At 47.0% G+C, this 20,225-nt stretch overlaps 1 protein-coding gene across 1 annotated transcript in view; it reads left to right on the top strand.

Moving 5' to 3' along the window:
- The window catches only part of Abtb2 (ankyrin repeat and BTB domain containing 2), a 166,073-nt gene that overhangs the window by 105,799 nt on the left and 40,049 nt on the right, over positions 1–20,225 (top strand). Inside the window, exon 2 of the mRNA XM_048360228.1 lies at positions 12,892–13,038. Coding sequence (XP_048216185.1) covers positions 12,892–13,038 — 147 coding nt within the window. The remainder of the gene's footprint in view (positions 1–12,891; positions 13,039–20,225) is intronic.

The following is a 20,225-nucleotide window of genomic DNA, read 5'->3' as shown; positions in this document are numbered from 1 at the left end:
TGGGTCACTCGCACCTCTGCAGACAGGCTGGGGCTCCCCTGTGTCCAGAGCAAGGGGGACAAAGGGAATCCTCAGGGAGGGCCTTCCCCTCCAGGAGAGCTGGCTTTGGACTTGGCAAGAGACAAGAGTCCTCAAAGAGCAGGACTATGGCAAGGCACTTGTGTCTCCTGCCTATAATCCTAGTGGTGGTTCAAAACCCAGCCTGGACAGGCAAGTCCATGAGACTCCTATCTCCAGTTAACCACCAGAAGGCTGGAAGTGGAGCTGTGGCTCAGGAAGTAGAGTGTCAGCCTTGAGTGCAAAAGCTAAGGGAGACCACCCTGTCCCATTCAAGCCTGACTACTGATGTACAGTACATTAGTACACACACACACACACACACACACACACACACACACACACACACCTATTCTGGATGGAATTGTGCACCCACTGAAGTTCCTGTGTTGCTATCCAGGGTCTCCATGATCAAGATGCTCCTGGAGCTCTGACCCCAGGAGCAGTGAGACACTACTTGCTACTTTCCTTGTTTAAGCCATCCAAACTGTGATACTTTGTTTCTGAGGTTCTGGCACACTAATAGACTCACTAAGAGTTTTGTTTTGTTTTGGTTTGGTTTTCCTTGTAGCAAAAAGTTCAGAGACAGGTAGTTCATGGTCTTTGCTAGCTGCTTGTTCCCTGTAGCTTATGCTCTGCACAGGCAGCCTGTTGGCTGTGGTCCTGCCCTAAAATCTCTTCCTGCATCCATGACTCCTCATCTCACCCTGCATGCTGCACAGGTTGGGAATGCACTCCAGTTTCTGCAGCAGGGGGCCCAGCCTGACTCAGAGCGGTAGATGGCTGCTGCTATACCTTCTTCAATCTGGTTATCCAGTCACACCAGTAAAAAGAGCAAAAGTCCTGCCAGCCAGCCAACCCACTGCCTTTGAAGAGGAAAAGCATATATTCCAAAGCCCTGAATTCTTGAACTCCTTGGCCTTAGCTGCTTTATGGGGTGGTAGGGAGAGACTGGGAAAGTATCTTCTGAGGTTCCTGGAATGTCACACACCCATTGGAGGCAATGCGGGTGTCTGTGAGCCAAGAAGGAGAAGGAGTGGCACTGGAAAGATCACTGAGAGGCGTGGCACAGCTGCAGTGCCCAGTGGCTGTTCTCATACATCTTTGTAGGGAAAGGTGACACAAAGAAGTCTGGGTGGGGTGTACCAGTCTGGGGCAGAATGTTCTAGAGGTCCCATGTCCCATAACAGAGTGTCTGTGAAGTTCTGTAGAGTTCTTCAAGTAAATGGGGCCTCTGAGGCAGGCTGGTATTTCTCCACCGTTGGTGCTGATGACAACCCATAGCAGAAGTCCTGTCTTCAGCTCTTGTTACACTTCTCATGGCCTGCATGCCGGGCTTCCTCTACCACTTACCACTGGACATTTAAATTCCTTGTTTTCTCTTCTTCTAAAGCAGAAACCCAGCTCATAGTCCTGCCACCGATAAACAGCCATAAGATGTGTCTATGCATACATGGGGAAGTGACAATGCTATACGGGATTTCCACCGCAAGATATAGAGAAGCCACATTTTGAGAGGTTGAATAAGGAGTCTTTATTAGAAAGCGGGGGGCTGGGAATATGGCCTAGTGGCAAGAGTGCTTGCCTCCTACACATGAAGCTCTCGGTTCAATTCCCCAGCACCACATATATGGAAAACGGCCAGAAGGGGCGCTGTGGCTCAGGTGGCAGAGTGCTAGCCTTGAGCGGGAAGAAGCCAGGGATGGTGCTCAGGCCCTGAGTCCAAGGCCCAGGACTGGCCAAAAAAAAAAGAAAGAAAGCTGGCAACTTTGAGCAGACACAGGTCCCCAAAAAACTTGCAGCCTACAATGAACTTAGTACAGTTAAGAGACTGAGCCACCAATATAGACCTACCCTATGACCCAGCCATACCACTCCTAGGCATCTATCCTAAACAGCAAGTCCCAAGATATCAAAAAGGCATTTGTACTTCCATGTTTATCGCGGCACAACTCACAATAGCCAAAATATGGAAACAACCCAGATGCCCCTCCACAGATGAATGGATCCAAAAAATATGGTACCTATACACGATGGAATACTACATAGTGATTAGGAATGGTGAAATATTGTTATTCACAGGGAAATGGTCAGAACTCGAACAAATAATGTTGAGCGAGACAAGCCTAGAACACAGAAAACAAAGGGGCATGATCTCCTTGATATATGACTGTTAAGAAAGGGAGACGGAGAGACAGTAGAGACCAGGTCTGTGAAACCAAAAACTGCTTGTCAAATGGTATTTCCCACAGGATTGGGGCAGCAACCCAACAGTATGTAACTAAAACCAAACAACTACTCAACATATAAAGGTCAAAAATCGACCTCTCAGTGGAATACAATAGCCCAAAAGCTATGTATGTACGTTCATATAAGACTACTGTTGGCATATTGTCTAATATCGACATTACATTTAAAGCCCTAGGCGAATTTTCTTGGGCTTGGCCACATGGCTACTGTATATGATCTTGATACATTGTATATTATATATATGTCTACCTGACCTAGAGAAGGGAAAGAAAAACAGGGCGTAAGATATCACAAGAAATGTACACACTGCCCTACTATGTAACTGTACCCTTTTTGCACAGCACCTTGTCAAAAAATGTATGTTCAATTAATAAATAAATAAAGAGACTGAGCCATGAGGGTGATCAAGAAAGAGCAGAAAACAATCTGAAAAAACCAGATCAACTCTAATGGAGAGTTGAAGAGGGATGCCATGGTTACCTGAGGAGAGCCATGGTGAAATGGCAGCAGGGGTCTTGAGACCTAAATAGGTCACGGGGTCACGGGGAACTCAAGAATTCTTACAAGTTCCTAGTATAGTTCTGGCAGGTCCAGGAACCTATTGCCCAAGTCCTCACCCCTGCTTCTAGGAATTTAGGCACCTATCACCTGGGGTGTGGGTTGGGAAGTGAATTTCTGAAAGGCCCCATCATCCACCAAGATGCCAAGATGGTGTGAGGTAGGCTCAGTATCCGTATTTCAATAAGAATAATATAGAGCTAAAATACCTTGAGACAAATAGATCAATCAAACAGAATACAGAATCTAGAAATAGATCTACAGGAACATAATCAGCTAACCTTTGACGCAGGAGCTAGAACAACTGCACAGCAATATGCAAAACAATCTAGGGCTACGTAGTACATACCTGTAATCCTAGCACTTGGGAGGTACAGGCAGGAGAATCAAGAGTTTGCAGCCAGCTTGGGTTACATAGTGAGACCTTACCTCAAAAAAAAATCTTTTCTAAGAATTTTTTAGTTACAAAAAACAATCTTCAGCCTCTGTCTTTGATACCTAAAGTGCCTTGTTCTCAAGTTAACAGAACTGGGAAGCTGTACAGAGTCAGGCAGTGGGGGGCCCTATAACAGAGCACACATCCCCTGCCTACAGTGGGAGTTTCCCTTCCCAGGCTGTGGCCTCCCTGTTTGCCTAACACACCTGCCTCAATGCAGGTAAGCTTGTCACTTAGCTGCTCAAACTCCTTCAGTGGGCCTCACACAGACTCCAGGCCCTTGCGTAGCTGATGCTCTACCACTTGAGCTAGTGGCTTCTGGCTTTTTTTGCTCATTAATTAGAGATAAGAGTCTCATGTCTCATGGACCCTTATGCCTGGGCTGCCTTTGAACTGCAATCCTCAGATCTCAGCCTCCTGAGTAGCTAGGATTATAGAATTACAGGCATGAGCTACCAGCACCCAGCAGAAAAAAAAGTTTTGAGATCTCCAGTCGCAACCAACAAACTGAACTTGGTAGCACACATCTGTCATCCCAGCAACAGGGGCATAAATAGGCAGATCTTGAGCCAAAATAGCCCCAGGCATAAACAATGAGACACATTCAAAAAATATCTAAGGCAAAAAGGGCTAGAGATGTGGCTCAAAGCAGTAGAATGCCTGCCTAGAAAGTGTGAGGCCTGGAGTTCAAAACCACAGTGACCTCAGCGAGGTGAAGCAGCAAGTCCAGAGTCATACAACTAGTAAGTGGCAAACCTGCACGTTGAACCTTCCTGTCTCTGACTCCATACTCTTAAATTCTGAGGAGTCTACAGGTTGAGTTTGGGAGCACACTTCAGTGCAGTGCATGTCTAGTGGATACATTCATGTTCTATTAATAACTACCTTGGCCCTCTGCCCTAGACCTTGTGAAAATAAATAACCCCCAAGGAATGGCTTGTGTTGGTTGTGGGTACCTGGCCATTTTCATCCCTCTCTCCAGTGTGAGCTGATGTCATGAGGTCTCAAGCCCCTCTTCTCTCCCATTGCCAGGCTGACAGTGCCACTCATAGCAGGCCACCTCTCAGGACCGTGGAGCCCCCCATACCTCGGACCTCAGCCCAGAGCAGCCAATCCTGTGTGAGTGGGAACCACTCCTTGTTGTCAGATGCCAGAATATTGCATCCCACAGATACCTCATGGCTGCAGGGACACAGCTAGGCCTGTGTGTCAGCAAGATATCCTCCTTGGAGGGCCTGCTGGAGGTGTGGTCCCTGAGTCACCCATGTTGGAGCAGGGCTGAGTCTTAGGGGGAACATGCAAACAAACCTTATCTCTTTCATGAGTCATACTCATAGTGAAAAGGGTGGGAAGCCGGGCACCAGGCCTCACACCTATAACCCTAGCTGCTCAGGAGGCTGAGATCTGAGGAGCTTGGTTCAAAGCCAGCTCAGGCAGGAAAATCCATAAGACTCTTATATCTAGAAGTATAGCTATGGTTCATGTGGTAGAGTGCTAGCCTAGAGAAAAAAAAAAAAGAAAGAGTTCAGGGACAGCACCCAGGTCCTGAGTTCAAGCTCTAGGACCAGCACACACACACAAAAAAAAAGTGGGAAGAGAAGTTGTTTAAAACACTACTACTGTACCCCAGCATGGAGAAAACTATCCTTACCTGGGTGGCTGCGAGGACCTGTAGGGGAAAGGGCTGATAATGGCAAGTCTAACTCTTAACTGCTTGTTTCTTCTCCATCCTTTGGTTCTCCATAATTTGTGAGTGCATATCTTACTTACTTGATTAATTGATTTAGTGCCAGTGCTGGGACTTGAACTCAGGGCCTCTCACTCTTGTTTGGCTTTATGCTCAAGTTTAATGCTCTACCACTTGAGCCACATCTCAACTTTTGGCTTTTTCCTGGTTAATTGGAAATCAAAGTCTCATAGACTTTTCTGTTCGGGCTTCCTTTGAACCACGATCCTCGTAGCTCGGCTTCCTGAGTAGCTAGGATTACAGGCATGAGCCACCAATGCCTAGCTCATGGTTTTTAAAATCTATTTATCTATCTATTTTGCAGAGCTGGGGATGGAACCCACAGTTCAATGTGGTAGACAAGAACTGTACCAACCAGCTCTGTCCCCAGCCCTCTACATGTCTTTTAAATATATTGCCTTTGTACAAAAGTTGACCCCCCCTATCATCCTTGGGTCACAGGCATTAGTGTGCTCACCCATTGTGGGGTGAGGACAGCATATAACAAAGGACCATGGCCATGGGATAAGTTTTCCTTTCCAAGAGTTGTGCTTCCGGGGTCATGCAAGTTCTTGGTGTGTTACATCAATCCTTTGGAGAGAGGCCACCCAGAATCTCTTTAAAAGTATTCAAAATAACACAGGGATCTTTTTCCACAGGAAAAAAGCTTCACAGTTCAGAGGTTGGTTTTTCTGCCCCACACTGCCCAGTGTTGTGACTATTTGCTATGTTTCCAGGGTTCACATTTAGGTTTAATTTCCTGAAAGTGGTCTACAAGGTTACTATGGCTTTATTTTACTTTCTTGCAAGGAGGGGAAAGAGCAGTTAACAGATTACATTTTTATTGAGTTTTTGCTTCTCTCACACACACACATGCACACACGTGAAAATTAACTGGCAACCTTACAATCTCAAGTTTGTTTTTTTCACAAGCATTCTGTAGTTACCGCTGAGTCCACTACAGAACTGATATTACCTTAATGAAAGAAATTTCCCAATACTACGGAGCCAGTAGAGTTGCCAGGGTCACCTGCACTGTCTTGTTATGGCCCCTCTCTGTTCCCCCCACCCCGGCCCCAACCCATACTCTGCTTGCAGGAAGTGGACTCAGCTGCTAGAGGAGTGGGGGGGACGGCAGGCCCACCACCAACTTCCCAGGCAGGGCCTCAAGGAAGACAAAGCCCAGCCAACCATTTAGGATAAGGTTTTCTTTTATCTTACAAGAAAGGGGGACACTGGGTAGGAATGTTACACTCTGCCAACCTTCTGTTTGGCCCTGGGTCCCCTGGCCACCAACTCCCTGGACAGTCATAACAGATTTATTATTGTACTATGTAATGCTGAGCTAGACTGTACTGGAAGACTACCTCTCACTGGTGGTTATCTGATAACTTAGCCAGTATGAAGTATTACCCAGAGTGTACTTATTATTTGCTTTTTATTTCCATACCATAGATGGGGAAGGAGGAGGGGCAAGTGCTGGTGGCCTGGTTAGTACTTAGGAAATATTCTGTTCTAGGTTTAAATGAGATAATTTGGTACAAATCTCCTACAAGTCTGAACTCTGTCCCATGAGAGGCAGTGTGACATACTAGAAACCAGTATGAGCACCCATGTCAGACATGCTGACCTGAGTCTCACCTCGACCATTCATTTCATTTTACTTTTTTATTTTGTCAATACCAGGGTTTGAACTGAGGGCCTCATGCTCACAAGAGCTTGCTTGCTAGGCGACATTCTACTGCCTGAACCATGCCTCCAGCACTGCTCTTTGCTGCTTAATTGGAGAGAAGGGGTCTCAAGGACTTCTTTTTTTTTTTTTTTTTTTTTTTGCCCTGGCTGGCTTCAAACTGACGTTCTCCAGGTCTCATCCTCCTGAATAGCTAGGATTACAGGGGTGAACCACCAGTGCCCAGCTCACCTCTGCCATTTTCTATGTGTGGACTTAAGTCAAAGGACCTGGCTTTCTGAACCTGGGTCCCTTGCGGGCCAGTGGGGGGCACTATAATAGTAATGTTTTACTGTCCCGATAGGGTTCAAGTGCTTGTTTCCAGCATGAAATAACTACATAATATGATAGCCCAGCTCCTTTTTATTAGCTCATAGTTAATAATTGCTTTCTAGACTCAGTGTAGATACCACCCCCACATCCATGTGTGCATAAGTACACCACACACACACACACACACACACACACACACACACACACACACACACACACGCCCTCCCTGCATCCCAGAATTCTTTCCTCACTTGAACTCTCAGGCATCGCAGTGTAGTGGTCCCACATTGAGATGATAGGTTTGCCCAGAAGCCAGATGTGCTTCGGATTAGTTCTGGTGACTCATTTTTCCATGGGTGCCTGGCCCATCTTGGGGCATACTTCACCTCACTTCCAGGGTTCTCTCTTTATTTCCTTCACCTTCCCTTTGCTTCCATACCCATGCCCCCAACCTCTGCATTTAGAATGTCAGGATGGATACCATTTGGCGAAGCTCTTTCAGAATCTACTGTCCTTACCCCTCATATGGTCTGAAAGATAGTCACACTCAACTTTTCCACACTTTTTTTGGAATGACTCATATACAGCAACTGGGCTCTCCTCATGTTGTATATAAAGTTCCAGATCCTCAGAAACACTTATAAAAAAAAATGAAAGGGTTGGATTCTGTGAGTTACTTGGAAGTCACACTGGGGAAGTACGATTTTTCCTTTGAGATGCTTATAGACTGAACTCCATCCATGCCTGCAGCCCCTTGAAAACTAGTAGAAGAGGCCCTGCCCCATGTGTTCCCTGTGAGTAAAAACAATCCTCTGCATGCCAGTCTTCATTTCAGAGAAGCAGGCCAGGCATCGACCTCAGCTGCCTTGGGAGATGATGAGCATCCTTGAGACCAACGGCCAGTAGGTCTTGTTTGGGGGATGGGAAAAAGAGTTTGGGGCAGAGCTGGGAATATGGCCTAGTGGCAGGAGTGCTTGCCTGAAGCCCTGAATACATGAAGCCCTGGGTTCAAGTCCCCAGCACCACATATACAGAAAACGGCCAGAAGTGGCACTGTGGCTTAAGTGGCAGAGTGCTAGCCTTGAGCAAAAAAAGAAGCCAAGGACAGTGCTCAGGCACTGAGTCCAAGCCCCAGGACTGGCCAAAAAATAAAAAAGACTTTGGGGCAGGGACCTGCAAGATGTTTGGGCCCACTGAAGTCATTTGCCCCAGGTAGAACATTGACAACTCTGAGGAGTGCACAGGTCATGGTTTACTTGGTTTGAAGAACAAAAAGCCTTGGTGGCTTATTTCGTGAATGTTCAGAAACACTGACCCACATGCCAGGTGTGGTGGTTCACATCTGTAATCCCTGCACTTGGCAGGGAAGGGAACGAATTGAAGCAAAAAGATTAGGAGGGAGAGTTTAAGGCCAGTCTGAGCTAGATTGCAAGACCCTATGTAAAAAAAAAAAAAAAAGCAACAACTAAGAAAAGCTGAACTACAAACTTGTTCAGCTTTGCACAGAATGTGTCTCCTTTTTATATTTAAAGGGGTGTGTGTGTGTGTGTGTGTGTGTGGTGTGTGTGTGTGTGTGTGTGTGTGTGTTGGGAAGGTCTTATCTCTATGAGGGAAATTAAGGTATAGGAACTAGTAGTGACCAGCAGGTCTACTTTTGGATCCACATCATGTTAGAGTCCATATGGGCCAGTCAGAGGCTAGAACAGTGAGATGCCCTCAGAGGAAGCCAGTGTCTTAACAGAGAAGCAGATGAAATCGCAATTCATTCTCTGCCACTGAAAGTTGCTTTATCAACCTAGAGTGCTGCCCATTTGTTCCTAACCTGGCACCTGCTGGGAACACCATGGCTGTTAAGAAAGCCGGGTGACCAGGCTTCTGATCCCCATTTCCCACCTAACTCAGTGGCGCCCCCTCTGGGCACTCATGGAAAATCACAGAAAAGCACATTGTCCCCACCCCCACACCAGGGCCCATGGAGAAACAAGGATCCAGTGTGCCAGGCTGCCTAATTCTTCCCAACATCATTACCCAGGCTCCTCCTCAGTAATGATGCCTCAAAGGTCTCCTGTTGGGCAACTGGATATTCATGGTGCTGTGCTCCGAAAGAGAACTGTGAAAGAGGAGGAGGAGAGAGGAGGAGGCTTGGAGAAACAAGATAATGAGTTCTGAGACTTAAGGATTGAGCAATCAGAATAAGAAAAGTTGAGTAGTAGAAGGTAGAGATTATGACTCCATGTAGATGGAGACATGTAGAAACTTCCCATACTATCAGAGTGGGGGCAGAGGACAGCTTGATTGCCTTGATGCTTCACATTTCAGAATTCACTTTGTAGTAATGAGCTGAGCGATATACTTGGTGCCCTCTGTAACTCATAGACTTCTGCAGGGAGGGATTGGGGCTACCCCAACTAATGAAGGCAGCAAGGGAAACATCCCAGTATGCTTGCTTTCCTATTATGACTGAGATGATCTATTTCTCCTAAAATTTTTAAATGGAAGACTACATATGTCCTTTATTTTCTTGATTTTTGGGAGGAATTCTTCTTTCTGGAAAAACAACAAAAACTTGCTCTAGGCTCATATGGAACTTGGGACAGGGAAGGGGGAGAGCAGGGGGGAAAAGACATAGGTGATTGAAAGGAATTGGAATCCAAAGGAAGTATTTTCTGTCTTATTGTGAGCTTCAGAGAATTTAATATGGAGAAGCTTTGGTTTTATGGGGGAGTTTTTTGTTTTTGTTTTGGTAGGAGTAGATTTGAAACACAGGCTACAGAACTGCATTCTGTGAAGGCGAGTGAGAATAAGAGAGACTGTCTTCCACTGCTAGAGTTTCATGAGAGGCTTCTAGAAAACCTAAAGATTCATTCAAAGTACTAGTTCTAAGTCTTTGAGTTTTCTCTGATCAAACTTCCAACTCCTCTCCTCTCCTAGGTGTTTTCTTACCTCGCAAGAGGACCTGGAGGCCCATGTTAGAGTAGCATTTCATTTGAGCAGCCAAAGAACAGAGAAATTAAAGTTCTAGCCCCATTCATTTTTTGGGAACCATCAGCCTGACTGTTACTAATCCTGACTGTTCTCTATCTGTCTTGTTAGAAAAATAAATTATAAAATAGAAATTTAAAAAAAAAAATCTGTTAACAGGGCACTAGTGGCGTATGCCTATAATCCTAGCTACTAAGGAAGCTGAGATCTGAGGATCACAATTCAATGCCAGCCTGGGCAGGAAAGTCCATGTGATTCTCATCTCCAGTAAACTACTAACAAAGTCAGAAGTAGAGTTGTGGCTTACATGATAGAGTTCTATCCTTAAGTGAAAAAGCTGAGGGCAGCACCAAGGCCCTGAATTCAAACCCCAGGAGCAGCACATGTGCATGCACACACGCACGTGTGTGCGCACACACACATCTCTTACAAGCCAAAGGTCCTACACCAAAACTGTTATGCTATCAATTTCTGTTATTAATAATAGGTGCATAACTACTTTTGCCACAGTATTGAGTGAAAGGCCCTTTGGGTGGTAATGACTGGGAAAATGGGGGCTGTTATTAATGGAGCTGCCAGCTTGCATTACATGATCTATTGACATAATATTTCTCTCTGGGAATCCTTTGACAAATCAGCTGAATGTTCAGTTCCCTTGCCCTTAGCGCTGCAAATTTGAACCACATGTCTCCAGTGTTGTTTTGGGGGATGAGGAGAGGAGAGAGGAAGAAGAGCTGGGCTGCACACAGACTCCCATAGCTGCCTGTGGGCTGAAGAGTGTCGTTGGGGGGCTTTCTCCTTTGTTGTATGTGTCTCGGTGCTCAGAGACAGTTCTTCCTAGCGTGTTTGGTTACTCGGTGCTCAGAGACAGCTCTTCCTAGCATGTTTAGTTACCCGGCTGTCAGGGAGAATTGCTGCTTTAGAAAACAAGGCCTTGGTAGAGGAGACTCTACCACACACTTCTCTTCCTCCAGCAGAAGCAAAGCTTTGAGAACTGGCTGTGATACAGAACTTTGCAGAGTCAGTGCTGGTCTGATGGAGGCTGAGGGGAGGGGTAGAGCCCCAGGTCTCAGCTACTTCAGCACAAGGATGCTGGGAGGCCCAGCTTGGGCAAGGGCAAACCTAACCAGCCCTAAACCTGCAGAATGGTCAGGGAAGACATTGTGCCAGGGTCTGGGCTACAGGAAGGCTGCAGGCCCCTTTGCCTGCCTCTCAACAGAGAAACTCTGAGCTCAGCAAGAGGTGTCTGACACTCTGGTCCTAGTGTTGTGTTCATTGCAGGCTAGGCTCACTTTCTGGAACTATCCTCAATTTGCATCTCATCTCCTCTACCTACCTAAGCAGGATATTCATACTGTCCCCCTGTCAGCCTCTCAACATTGAAACCAGAGCCTTGGTGCCAGCCTAGAATAGCTGAAAGATAAATGACAGTGTCGATAACAGCCCATGCTCCCAGCACAGAACACAAATAACAGCAGCCGCACTTAATAGAGGACCAATTCCCAGCCACGTGCTGGTGCTGGTGCTGAAGCAATAGCCTAGTGACTCAGCGGGGGGCTGGGGGGCTTTTGCTGTCTCTGGTTAACAGATAATAGAATAACAGAGCAAGTTGCACAGAGAAGCTGCCCAGAATCATGCTGCTGATCACATGCCACCACTGTTCTGACCCCCAGGCCTCCACCCTAGGGCTTTGTCCTATCTACTCTATGGTACCACGTGTTACAGCCTCTGTCCTTGCCACATACCTCACCTGGGCACTGTGGGGATTAGAACCCAGGCTTAGCTATACTCCAGAGGCTCCCCAGTTCTCTCAAGAAATTTTAGATAATTCCCCCAAAGTAACCAACTCCATTTCTGTACTTTTCTTGATAATTTTTTTTTTTTAAGTTGGGTAGAGGGCTGGGGATATGGCCTAGTGGCAAGAGTGCTTGCCTCATATACATGAGGCCCTGGGTTCAATTCCCCAGCACCACATATACAGAAAATGGCCAGAAGTGGCGCTGTGGCTCAAGTGGCAGAGTGCTAGCCTTGAGCAAGAAGAAGCCAGGGACAGCGCTCAGGCCCTGAGTCCAAGCCCCAGGACTGGCAAAAAAAAAAAAAAAAAAGTTGGGTAGAAGACAAAGAAACATCAATCAGCAGTTACCAAACTTGGGAACCCCTGCTCAGGGCCCTGGCCACAGTGGGAGTCTCTGGGGCCACATGCTCTTACAATGCCATGTGTTGTCTGACAGCAGCCTGAGTTTGCCTTTCTGGTCTTGCTAAGAAGCCACACAGTGACAGGGAGAGAGTTACAGCCTGTCTTCCCCTGGGATGGATTCTGACAGCTCTGCTCTCAGCTGTTGAAGTGCTAATGAGAAACACTAATTGGACTTGGCCAGGGGCTGGGCCACATCTTGGAGTGGTGAGGACAGTGTCCCTTTCCCAGCGGTGGCCCTCTCCCTCACTCCCCCCAGCCCCTTCTGGACTTGAAGAAGAAAGCAAGAACATAGGAAGATGCGAGGACTCTGTGGGTAGAACTGGCCTTTGGGTGGACAGGATAGTCACTGACCTCTGACCTAACCACTCCTGAGTACTATGGAAATGGAGCCAGCTCTACCTGTCACAGTGTTGTCTCAGTCAGACATGCTATAATCAGCAGGTTGCCCGCAAGCCTAAGTAGGCCAGTCCCTTCAGCAGCTCCAAGGGAGGATGGTCTCCGCAGGTATAGCCCCCACCCCAGGGGGGCTTCTTCTCCCTCTGACCAAGAATAAGAAGTCCAGTGTCCTCAAATCTCAAGGTGATCTGCTGGGTGGCCCTGCTGTAGCAGAAGAGAGGGGCCAAACCCTGCCTCTCATCACTGTCCCCACAGTGAGGGTGACCTCTCCATCTTGCTTTCCACAGGTGTCCTCTCTCTGCCTGCCTACTTCAGTCCCTACAATGGTGGGTCCCTGGGCCATGATGAGCGCGCAGATGCCTATGCTCAGCTGGAGCTTCGGACCCTGGAGCAGTCTCTCCTGGCCACGTGTGTGGGCAGCATCTCTGAGCTGAGTAAGTGTCACCTCCACGCCCTATCAGGTGCTAGAGCAGGTGTCTCAGGGAGAAGGTAGGGCAGAACTCACTGCCTGAATTCTGGCTGTCTCCTCTACATCTCAGGCCTCGTAAGAAAACTGGATCCTTCCAGGCCAACTGTGGCAGATTGGTGGCGCACAGACTGTAAGGCATGGTCACCACACGGACATAGTTACACATTAATCTAATTTCTGGTTTCTTTGGAAAACTCAGCAAGCAGCCCTGTACTGTGTCATAAAACTGCAGTGCAGTGAGCAGCATGCGGCCCCTACTACCATAGGCCTGGATATGTTCCAATGGACCCACTTCACATTACTTGCTAGCCCAAAGGGTCAAATTTTCCAACAGCTGCTCCTTAACCTTATTGTGATAAACAAACACAGCAAGTTAGTCACTGCTGGCTCACTGTCTACTCAGAAGAATGAGATCTGGGGATCATGGTTCAAAGCCAGCCTGGGTAGGAAAGTATATAAGACGCTTATCTCCAATTAACCACCAAAAAAATTGTTGCAAGTGGAGCCATTGCTCAATGTGGTAGAGTGCTAGCCTTGAGCACAAAAGCTCAAGGACAAAACCCAGGTCCTGAGTTCAAGCCCCTGGTCCAACAGCCCCCGTCCCCAAAGAAAAGAGCACAGCTGCTGGCTGAAGGTGGAGGGGATAGTCGATGGTTCCTGCCCCCAGCCCCTAGGTGCCTTCTAGGACTGTTAGAATTCCCATACCAAGGGTGCCCTCTCTTCACTCCAAGTACTTACAAAATCAAACTTTATACTCTGGCTCCTGATTTCCTCTTGCTCTGTGGAGATGGTGCCAAGGAGGAGGAAGAGGGGTGCACTCTTAGCAAGGATCACAGCACCCCACATGGAGACCAAGGGAAGTTCAGCTTTCCCCATCTGTGAGTCTTTGTACTTGTGTGGAATCTGAACAGTAAATGATAAGCCACTTGGCTCCTTCCAGTTGCAACTTCCTCTTTCTATTCTTTCCCCCCCTTCAAAAGACAGGAAACGAAGGTACTTGGTTCAAAGTCATAGGGACTTCCAGCTCCCAGTCTGTTGACAGCAGATGGACAGAGAGGAGGGCTGCCTGGGTCACCAACCTCCCAGCGCCCTGTACGGGGGAAATGGGCTCCACAGTGTAGCTTGATCCCTTTTCAAATGCCACCTGGCTAGTAGTGGGTTATCTTGGGGCCAGGCCATGTTTTCTGGGAGCCCTGTCCTGAGCACAATGAGAGCCCTTGGGGCTCCATTCATTGGAGAGCACCTCCATTTTATTTTGCTGTTGAATTTCAATGGAGCACTTAGTGTGCTCAAGGCACTGTGAAGCACCTACTCTTTATCCCACTCACTCTTCAGAATGGACTCTAGAGGCTTAGTGAATGAAAGGAACTCATTCTCCCAGCTCACCATGGCCAGCAAGAAGAGCAGGACTCTCCATGGCTCTGCTGTTGTGGGCTTCCTGGATGTGGCCAGCAGCCCAGCCTCAGCTTCTCTGGGCCTGTGGAGATCAAGACTGTGGAGATCAAAGGCTTTGCTTTTGCTCCCATGGCAGTCCCAGCCAGTCCCTTGTGTGAGGGGCTTGCTGGGGAAGGGTTTGCCATCATTCTGTCCATATCATTCTAAAACCACCTCCAGTTCGAGTTTGCCTCTTTTACTTCCCCATGTTAGCAACCCTGCCCATGCCCGGGACATTTAAAACATACATTGGACTACACCAGTCATCTGCACAAGTCTTTGTCTCCACTGATGGCTCTCCAGTGCACGCAGCAAAACGCCACCTCCTCACTGTGGTTGCGATCTGGCCTCATAACCTACCACTCTTCTCTTACTTTGTTTTTTATGGGGAGGGTTGTGGGGGGAGAAGGGGTAGTCAGTCATGGGGCTTGAACTCCGGGTCTGGGCGCTGTCCCTAAGCTCTTTTGCTCAAGGCTAGTGCTCTACTACTTTGAGCCACAGTGCCACTTCTGGTTTTCTGGTAGTTAATTGGCAATAAGAGTCAGGGACTTTCCTGCCTGGGCTGGCTGTGAACCGTGATCCTCAGATCTCAGCCTCCTGAGTAGCTAGGATTACAGGCCTGTGCCACCAGCACCTGACTTATTTTTGCTTTAATTTTATTTTATTGTTGGCACTGGTGCTTGAACTCAGGGCCTGTGCTGTCTTTAAGCTTGTGCTCTATCCTCCTCCACTTTTAGACTCTTCCCTTTAATAGCTGTCTTCCAGCCATTAGGCCTTCTTCCTACCCAAGTGCCTTTCTACTTCTGGGTCTTTGTACCAGATATTCTCTCTGTCTGGCATATTTTTTCAGCACTACCCAAGCACATTAACCCTTTACTCTTTCAAGCCTCCGTCCAAATGACACTATATCCAACACTATTTATAACCCTTCATTCCTCTGTCTCCTCTCCACAGTGTCGGCATGATTATAGCTTTACTCAAAGCTGACTACTACTTGAAAGATACTTGTAAGTAGATCGATTACCTCTCTGTCCTCTGACTAGAATGTCAGCTTTAGAGGGACAGAAGCTTGATCAGTTTTATTCACTGCTTTGTCTCCAGCGCATACAACAATCCCTGTCACAGTGCATAGAACTACATACAGTGCTCACTGTGTATACACAAATGGGTATGCGCATGCACGCATGCAGTGTGCATTAGAAGGAATGAGTTTTCTATCCTACCCAGGGTAGGTGACCTGAAACTCACCCAGACTTGGTTTCATCCAGGCCCAGCCACACACTGGGGTCGGGATCCAGAGAAGAAGCGTCTCCCTAGATTCTTTCCAGGCAACAGAACAAGCTATGTCACACCCCATGTTGCCCGCCTCTCCCCTGAAACCAGAGGTTTTGCTAACCCACTGTGGAGGAGGGAGGAGACAGAGGCGGAGGCAGATATTGTAATTTTTCTCCGAGACTAAAGAACTTAATGAGGCTAGTGATACTTGGCACTGGGTGCCTTGGACCTAAAAGTTTACCCTAGGTTTTACATGCCTTAGCTCTCTGTGCCCCACCAAGACCAGCCTGCCCAGTAGGTTAAGCAGTTTCGTGGGGAGCTTAGATCCCTGTTTTTCTCCATCCCTCTGTATCCATGAAAAACTTAAAGGGAAGGAATAAGAAACAAACAAAGGAAAACACTTCTTTTTCCAAGCAGCCAGATGTGAGGGGCCTTATTTTGAAGACAGTGCTACATTCCTGACTCTCGCCTGCTGTTTTTATTTGATGGCTCATAATGAGGCTTGGACAGACAGGAGTGAAACCTGCTAGCACCTCTAATCAAGTCTTTCATGGTTAACAAGGAGTGAGGGCTTGTTTTTTTTCCATGCCTAGTGGGTGTTTCTGGGCATCAGACCAAGGTTTCAGTGAGCATGGGATCAATTGATTCTCAACTATAAGAAAGTTCCAGAGCCTCTGGACACCCACCTGTGCTGAACCAAGCGCTGGGCCCCTCCACAGCAGGGTTCGCTAACTAGCCATGCTTCAGTGCCAAGACTCCACTCTGTCACAGACTGAACATTGTAGTAAAATATAGTAAAAAGGGAAAAGACATGTACAATGCAAGCTCAACTTTGTTTGCTTGGAGTTTGAACTTGGGGCCTCACATTTGTTGGGCAAGCTCTCTACCACCTTTTGTTGTTTTGTTTTTTTTCAACATAGGATCTCATGGTCTGTTTGTTTTAATTTTTTATTGTTATTATAAAGGTGATATACAAAGGGGTTACAATTACATAAGTCAGGTAAAGAGTACATTTCTTTTTGGACATTACCCCTTCTCTGTGTTTTTTTTAAGTGAATATTTTGTTCTCTGTTTTTTATTGTTATTATAAAGGTGATGTACAGAGGGGTTACAGTTATGTAAGTCAAGTATTTTGGACAATGTCCCTCGCTCTCTCCCAGTTTTTCCCTCCCGTCTCCACCTACAAGTTGTATAGTTCATTTTCAACATAGTGTCCAGTGGGTCCCACTGCTGCATTTGTTCGCCTCTTGTCCCTCCATTTCTATGGGGTCTCATGTTTTTACTTAGCCTGGCCTTTAACTGCCATCCTCCTAACTCTACTACCAGGTAGTCGGAATCATAGGTGAGTTATCACCACTCCTGGCTTTTTTTTTTTTTTTTGCCAGTTCTGGGCCTTGAATCCAGGGCCTGAGCACTATCCCTGGCTTCTTTTTGCTCAAGGCTAGCACTCTGCCACTTGAGCCATAGCACCCCTTCTGGCCATTTTCTATATATGTGGTGCTAAGGAATCGAACCTAGGGCTTCATGTATACAAGGTAAGCACTCTTGCCAGTAAGCCATATTCCCAGCCCTTCCTGGCTCATTTTTTAAACATTTTCTGCTCTTTCACCTGCCCTGCCTTGACCATCAATCCTCTGTACCTGCCTCTCAGGTATCTGGGATTACTGACATGCACTACCATGCCTGGTACAATCTCAATGTTATCTAAAACATAAAATGCTTCTTACAGTACATAGACAAAATTACTCTTCAAGATTGCTTCAACTGTCTTTTATTTTTCATTCACTCTCCATTTCTGAAATTAACTTGTGAACCAGTGACAGGGTCTAGATCTACCCCTGTTCACAGACCACACTTTAAATGACATTGGTGAAATGAGTTTGAGTTTGCTGTATAGCAGGCAGAGCCCAAGGTCAAGGGCACATGCTAGTTTGCAGAACAGATAGGACAGCTTGATGAACTTCTGTATACTTGTTTCCTTGTATAGAAAATGGAAATGCCTCTTTTCCAAGGTTGATGGTAAAGGTTAAATGAGACTTTTCCTCTTTTATGTATATCACAAAGCTTACAAAAGAGAAAGTCCCAGGAAGGAAAAAAATCCTACAAGGAAAATAACCAAAGCAAGTTCCTTTCTTTTGTCATAAATGGGTTGCAGAATGTCACCTTTCAGACAAGTTTGATCCACATTGTCCACAGGTGTGTAGCTTTTTGGTCATGGAGAAAAGCTGCCAGGGACAGGACTAGACTAGGACTCAAGGAAGCCAGGGCCTCCCGCTCTAGCTACCTCCATGGTTTTCCTGACTCTTCTAGAACCCCTGTCTGCTCCTGATGCCCCATTCTCCTTTGACTGTCTTGCCTATCTATATTCTGCCTGGAAATGTACTGCCAACGGGTTCTTCACCAATAACAATAAGACAACAATGAAAATAATTAATGATAATGACTTCTACCTTATTGAGGCCTTTCGAATGATATTTCAACAAGCTGTGTCTTTGATGCTATCGCAGGCACTTTGATTTCTCCCCGTGGTCCTGCGGTCCCGCCAAATGTTATGACATTCAGAGCTGGAGCAACAGGAGCCAGGTTTCAGCCTTCCTGCCACCCAGCTTCGCTGTGAGACCGGCTGTGGGAGGCAGGGCTGCCTGGCTGCCAGTTTCTTCTGCCCAGGAGCCTGAGGGCAAGGCTGGGATGTGTAGTGTTTCAGGACCCAGACTCCTCCTGCCCTGGGAAATGTGGGCAGTGTGTGATCAGAGGCAATAGCCCTGGAATTGCTGCTCAGCGTGAGTGTAGGGTAGAGGAGAAATTAGAGAGTGTCAATAACACCAGCCTTGCAGTCAACCATAACAAGTATTCGTGCTGGGCCAAACATGGTGTTATATGTCCCGTGTTTATTATTTCTTTAAGTCCTCAAAATTGGTAGAGTGGGTGCTATCATTTCCATTTTACAGATGAGGAAACCGAGACTCTAGCAATTACATTATAGCACACAGGCTGGCAGTAGCTGAACCCTGATCTGAAGCCCCACATGCATGGTCCGGAATCCATGCTCTGATCCAATTTCCTGGCAATTTTCAAAGTTGACTGGACATTAAAATCACAGAGGAACTTTTACCAACTGTAGATGTCAGAGTGCTGCCCCTACTACCTCCCCCTTATCCCCCCCCCAAAAAAAAAAAACGTAATGAAATAAGTCTCTGGGCAGGAACTGGTGTCAGGAACTTTGTCTCTTGGCCATGGAGTTCACCACCAGGCTAGGGGATCTGGAAAAGCTGACCCAGAGGGGAGGCTCCCCAAGTTCTCAGGCCTGGAAAGAAGGCAGAGGCGCCACTTATCCCAGAGCGGAGGTGCCTGCAGGTGCCCATCCTGTCTCAGCATTGTGGCCTCACACAATGATGGGACATTTCCTGTCCCAGGTTGGTGGGATATTGAAAAGAAATAGAAACACAACACAGGATGTGGGGACTGAGGACCCCACAGACTCCAATCGGGCAGGATGCAGCCCAGATCACAGTGAAGTTCATGGGCTCTGGAGTAAACAAGAGTGGAGCCATTCACCAACTCTACTACCTCTACAACAGCTCTTGTGTGCACTACAGCTTCCCTGCAGGAGAATGAAGGGTTTGGGGAAGGTTTCATCATCAGCTAAACCTTCATTTCTGCATCTGAAAATGTGGGTAATTCTTAGCCAGGTACTCATGGCTCCTGCCTGTAATCCTAGCTACTCAGGAAGCTAAGATCTGAGGGTTTGGTTAGAAGCCAGTCCCAATAGCCAAATCTGAGACTCTTTATTTTCAATTAGCTAGCATAAAGTCAGAAGCGGAGGTGTGGCTCAAGTGATAGAGCCCTCACTATGAGTGAAAAAGCCAAGTGTGAGTTGCAAGACCTTGAGTTCAAGCCCTAGTACTGGCACCATAGAATAAAAATAAAAAAGAATGGGTGGGAGAGATTACTCTTAATTCCTTAATAATGTAATTAGGCCATATTTCTTAGGAATTGTATCCTGTTGCACATAGTGAGTGCTCAGTAAATGGGGGTAGCCATCACTTGGGTGATGGGGGTTAGAGGCCCTATCTGCTGAAGTCCTGGAACTTAACACAGGACAGTGCAGAATTGCCAGAGAGCCTGCCTGATTCCCATGGTCAAAGAACTAGGGAAAGGCCCCTGGGGTGGTGGAGAGAGTAGGGATGTTGAAAAAGAAACCACATTAGCATAAGTTGTGGAGGAAACCAGCCCTGCCAAGGGTTTAATTCAGCAGTTATGGCAAGACTGGAAATGAAAGGGAAACCAAATTGCTATTGTGCATGGAGGTGACAGTTTCCACCTCCACCCCTTTAAATCTGGGGTAAATAGTAATTACACACAGCAAGAAAAGGAGCCAGTTCTCCTTAGCCACAAGCAGCCCTGGGAGGATCTCAGGACTCAGACTCCCTGGACTCAGACTCT

Source organism: Perognathus longimembris, chromosome 13 (genome assembly GCF_023159225.1).
Source record: "Perognathus longimembris pacificus isolate PPM17 chromosome 13, ASM2315922v1, whole genome shotgun sequence".
NCBI classification, from domain to species: Eukaryota; Metazoa; Chordata; class Mammalia; order Rodentia; family Heteromyidae; genus Perognathus; species Perognathus longimembris.
The sequence above is the reverse complement of the archived record's forward strand: the minus strand, read 5'-3'. Positions and strand labels throughout refer to the sequence as shown.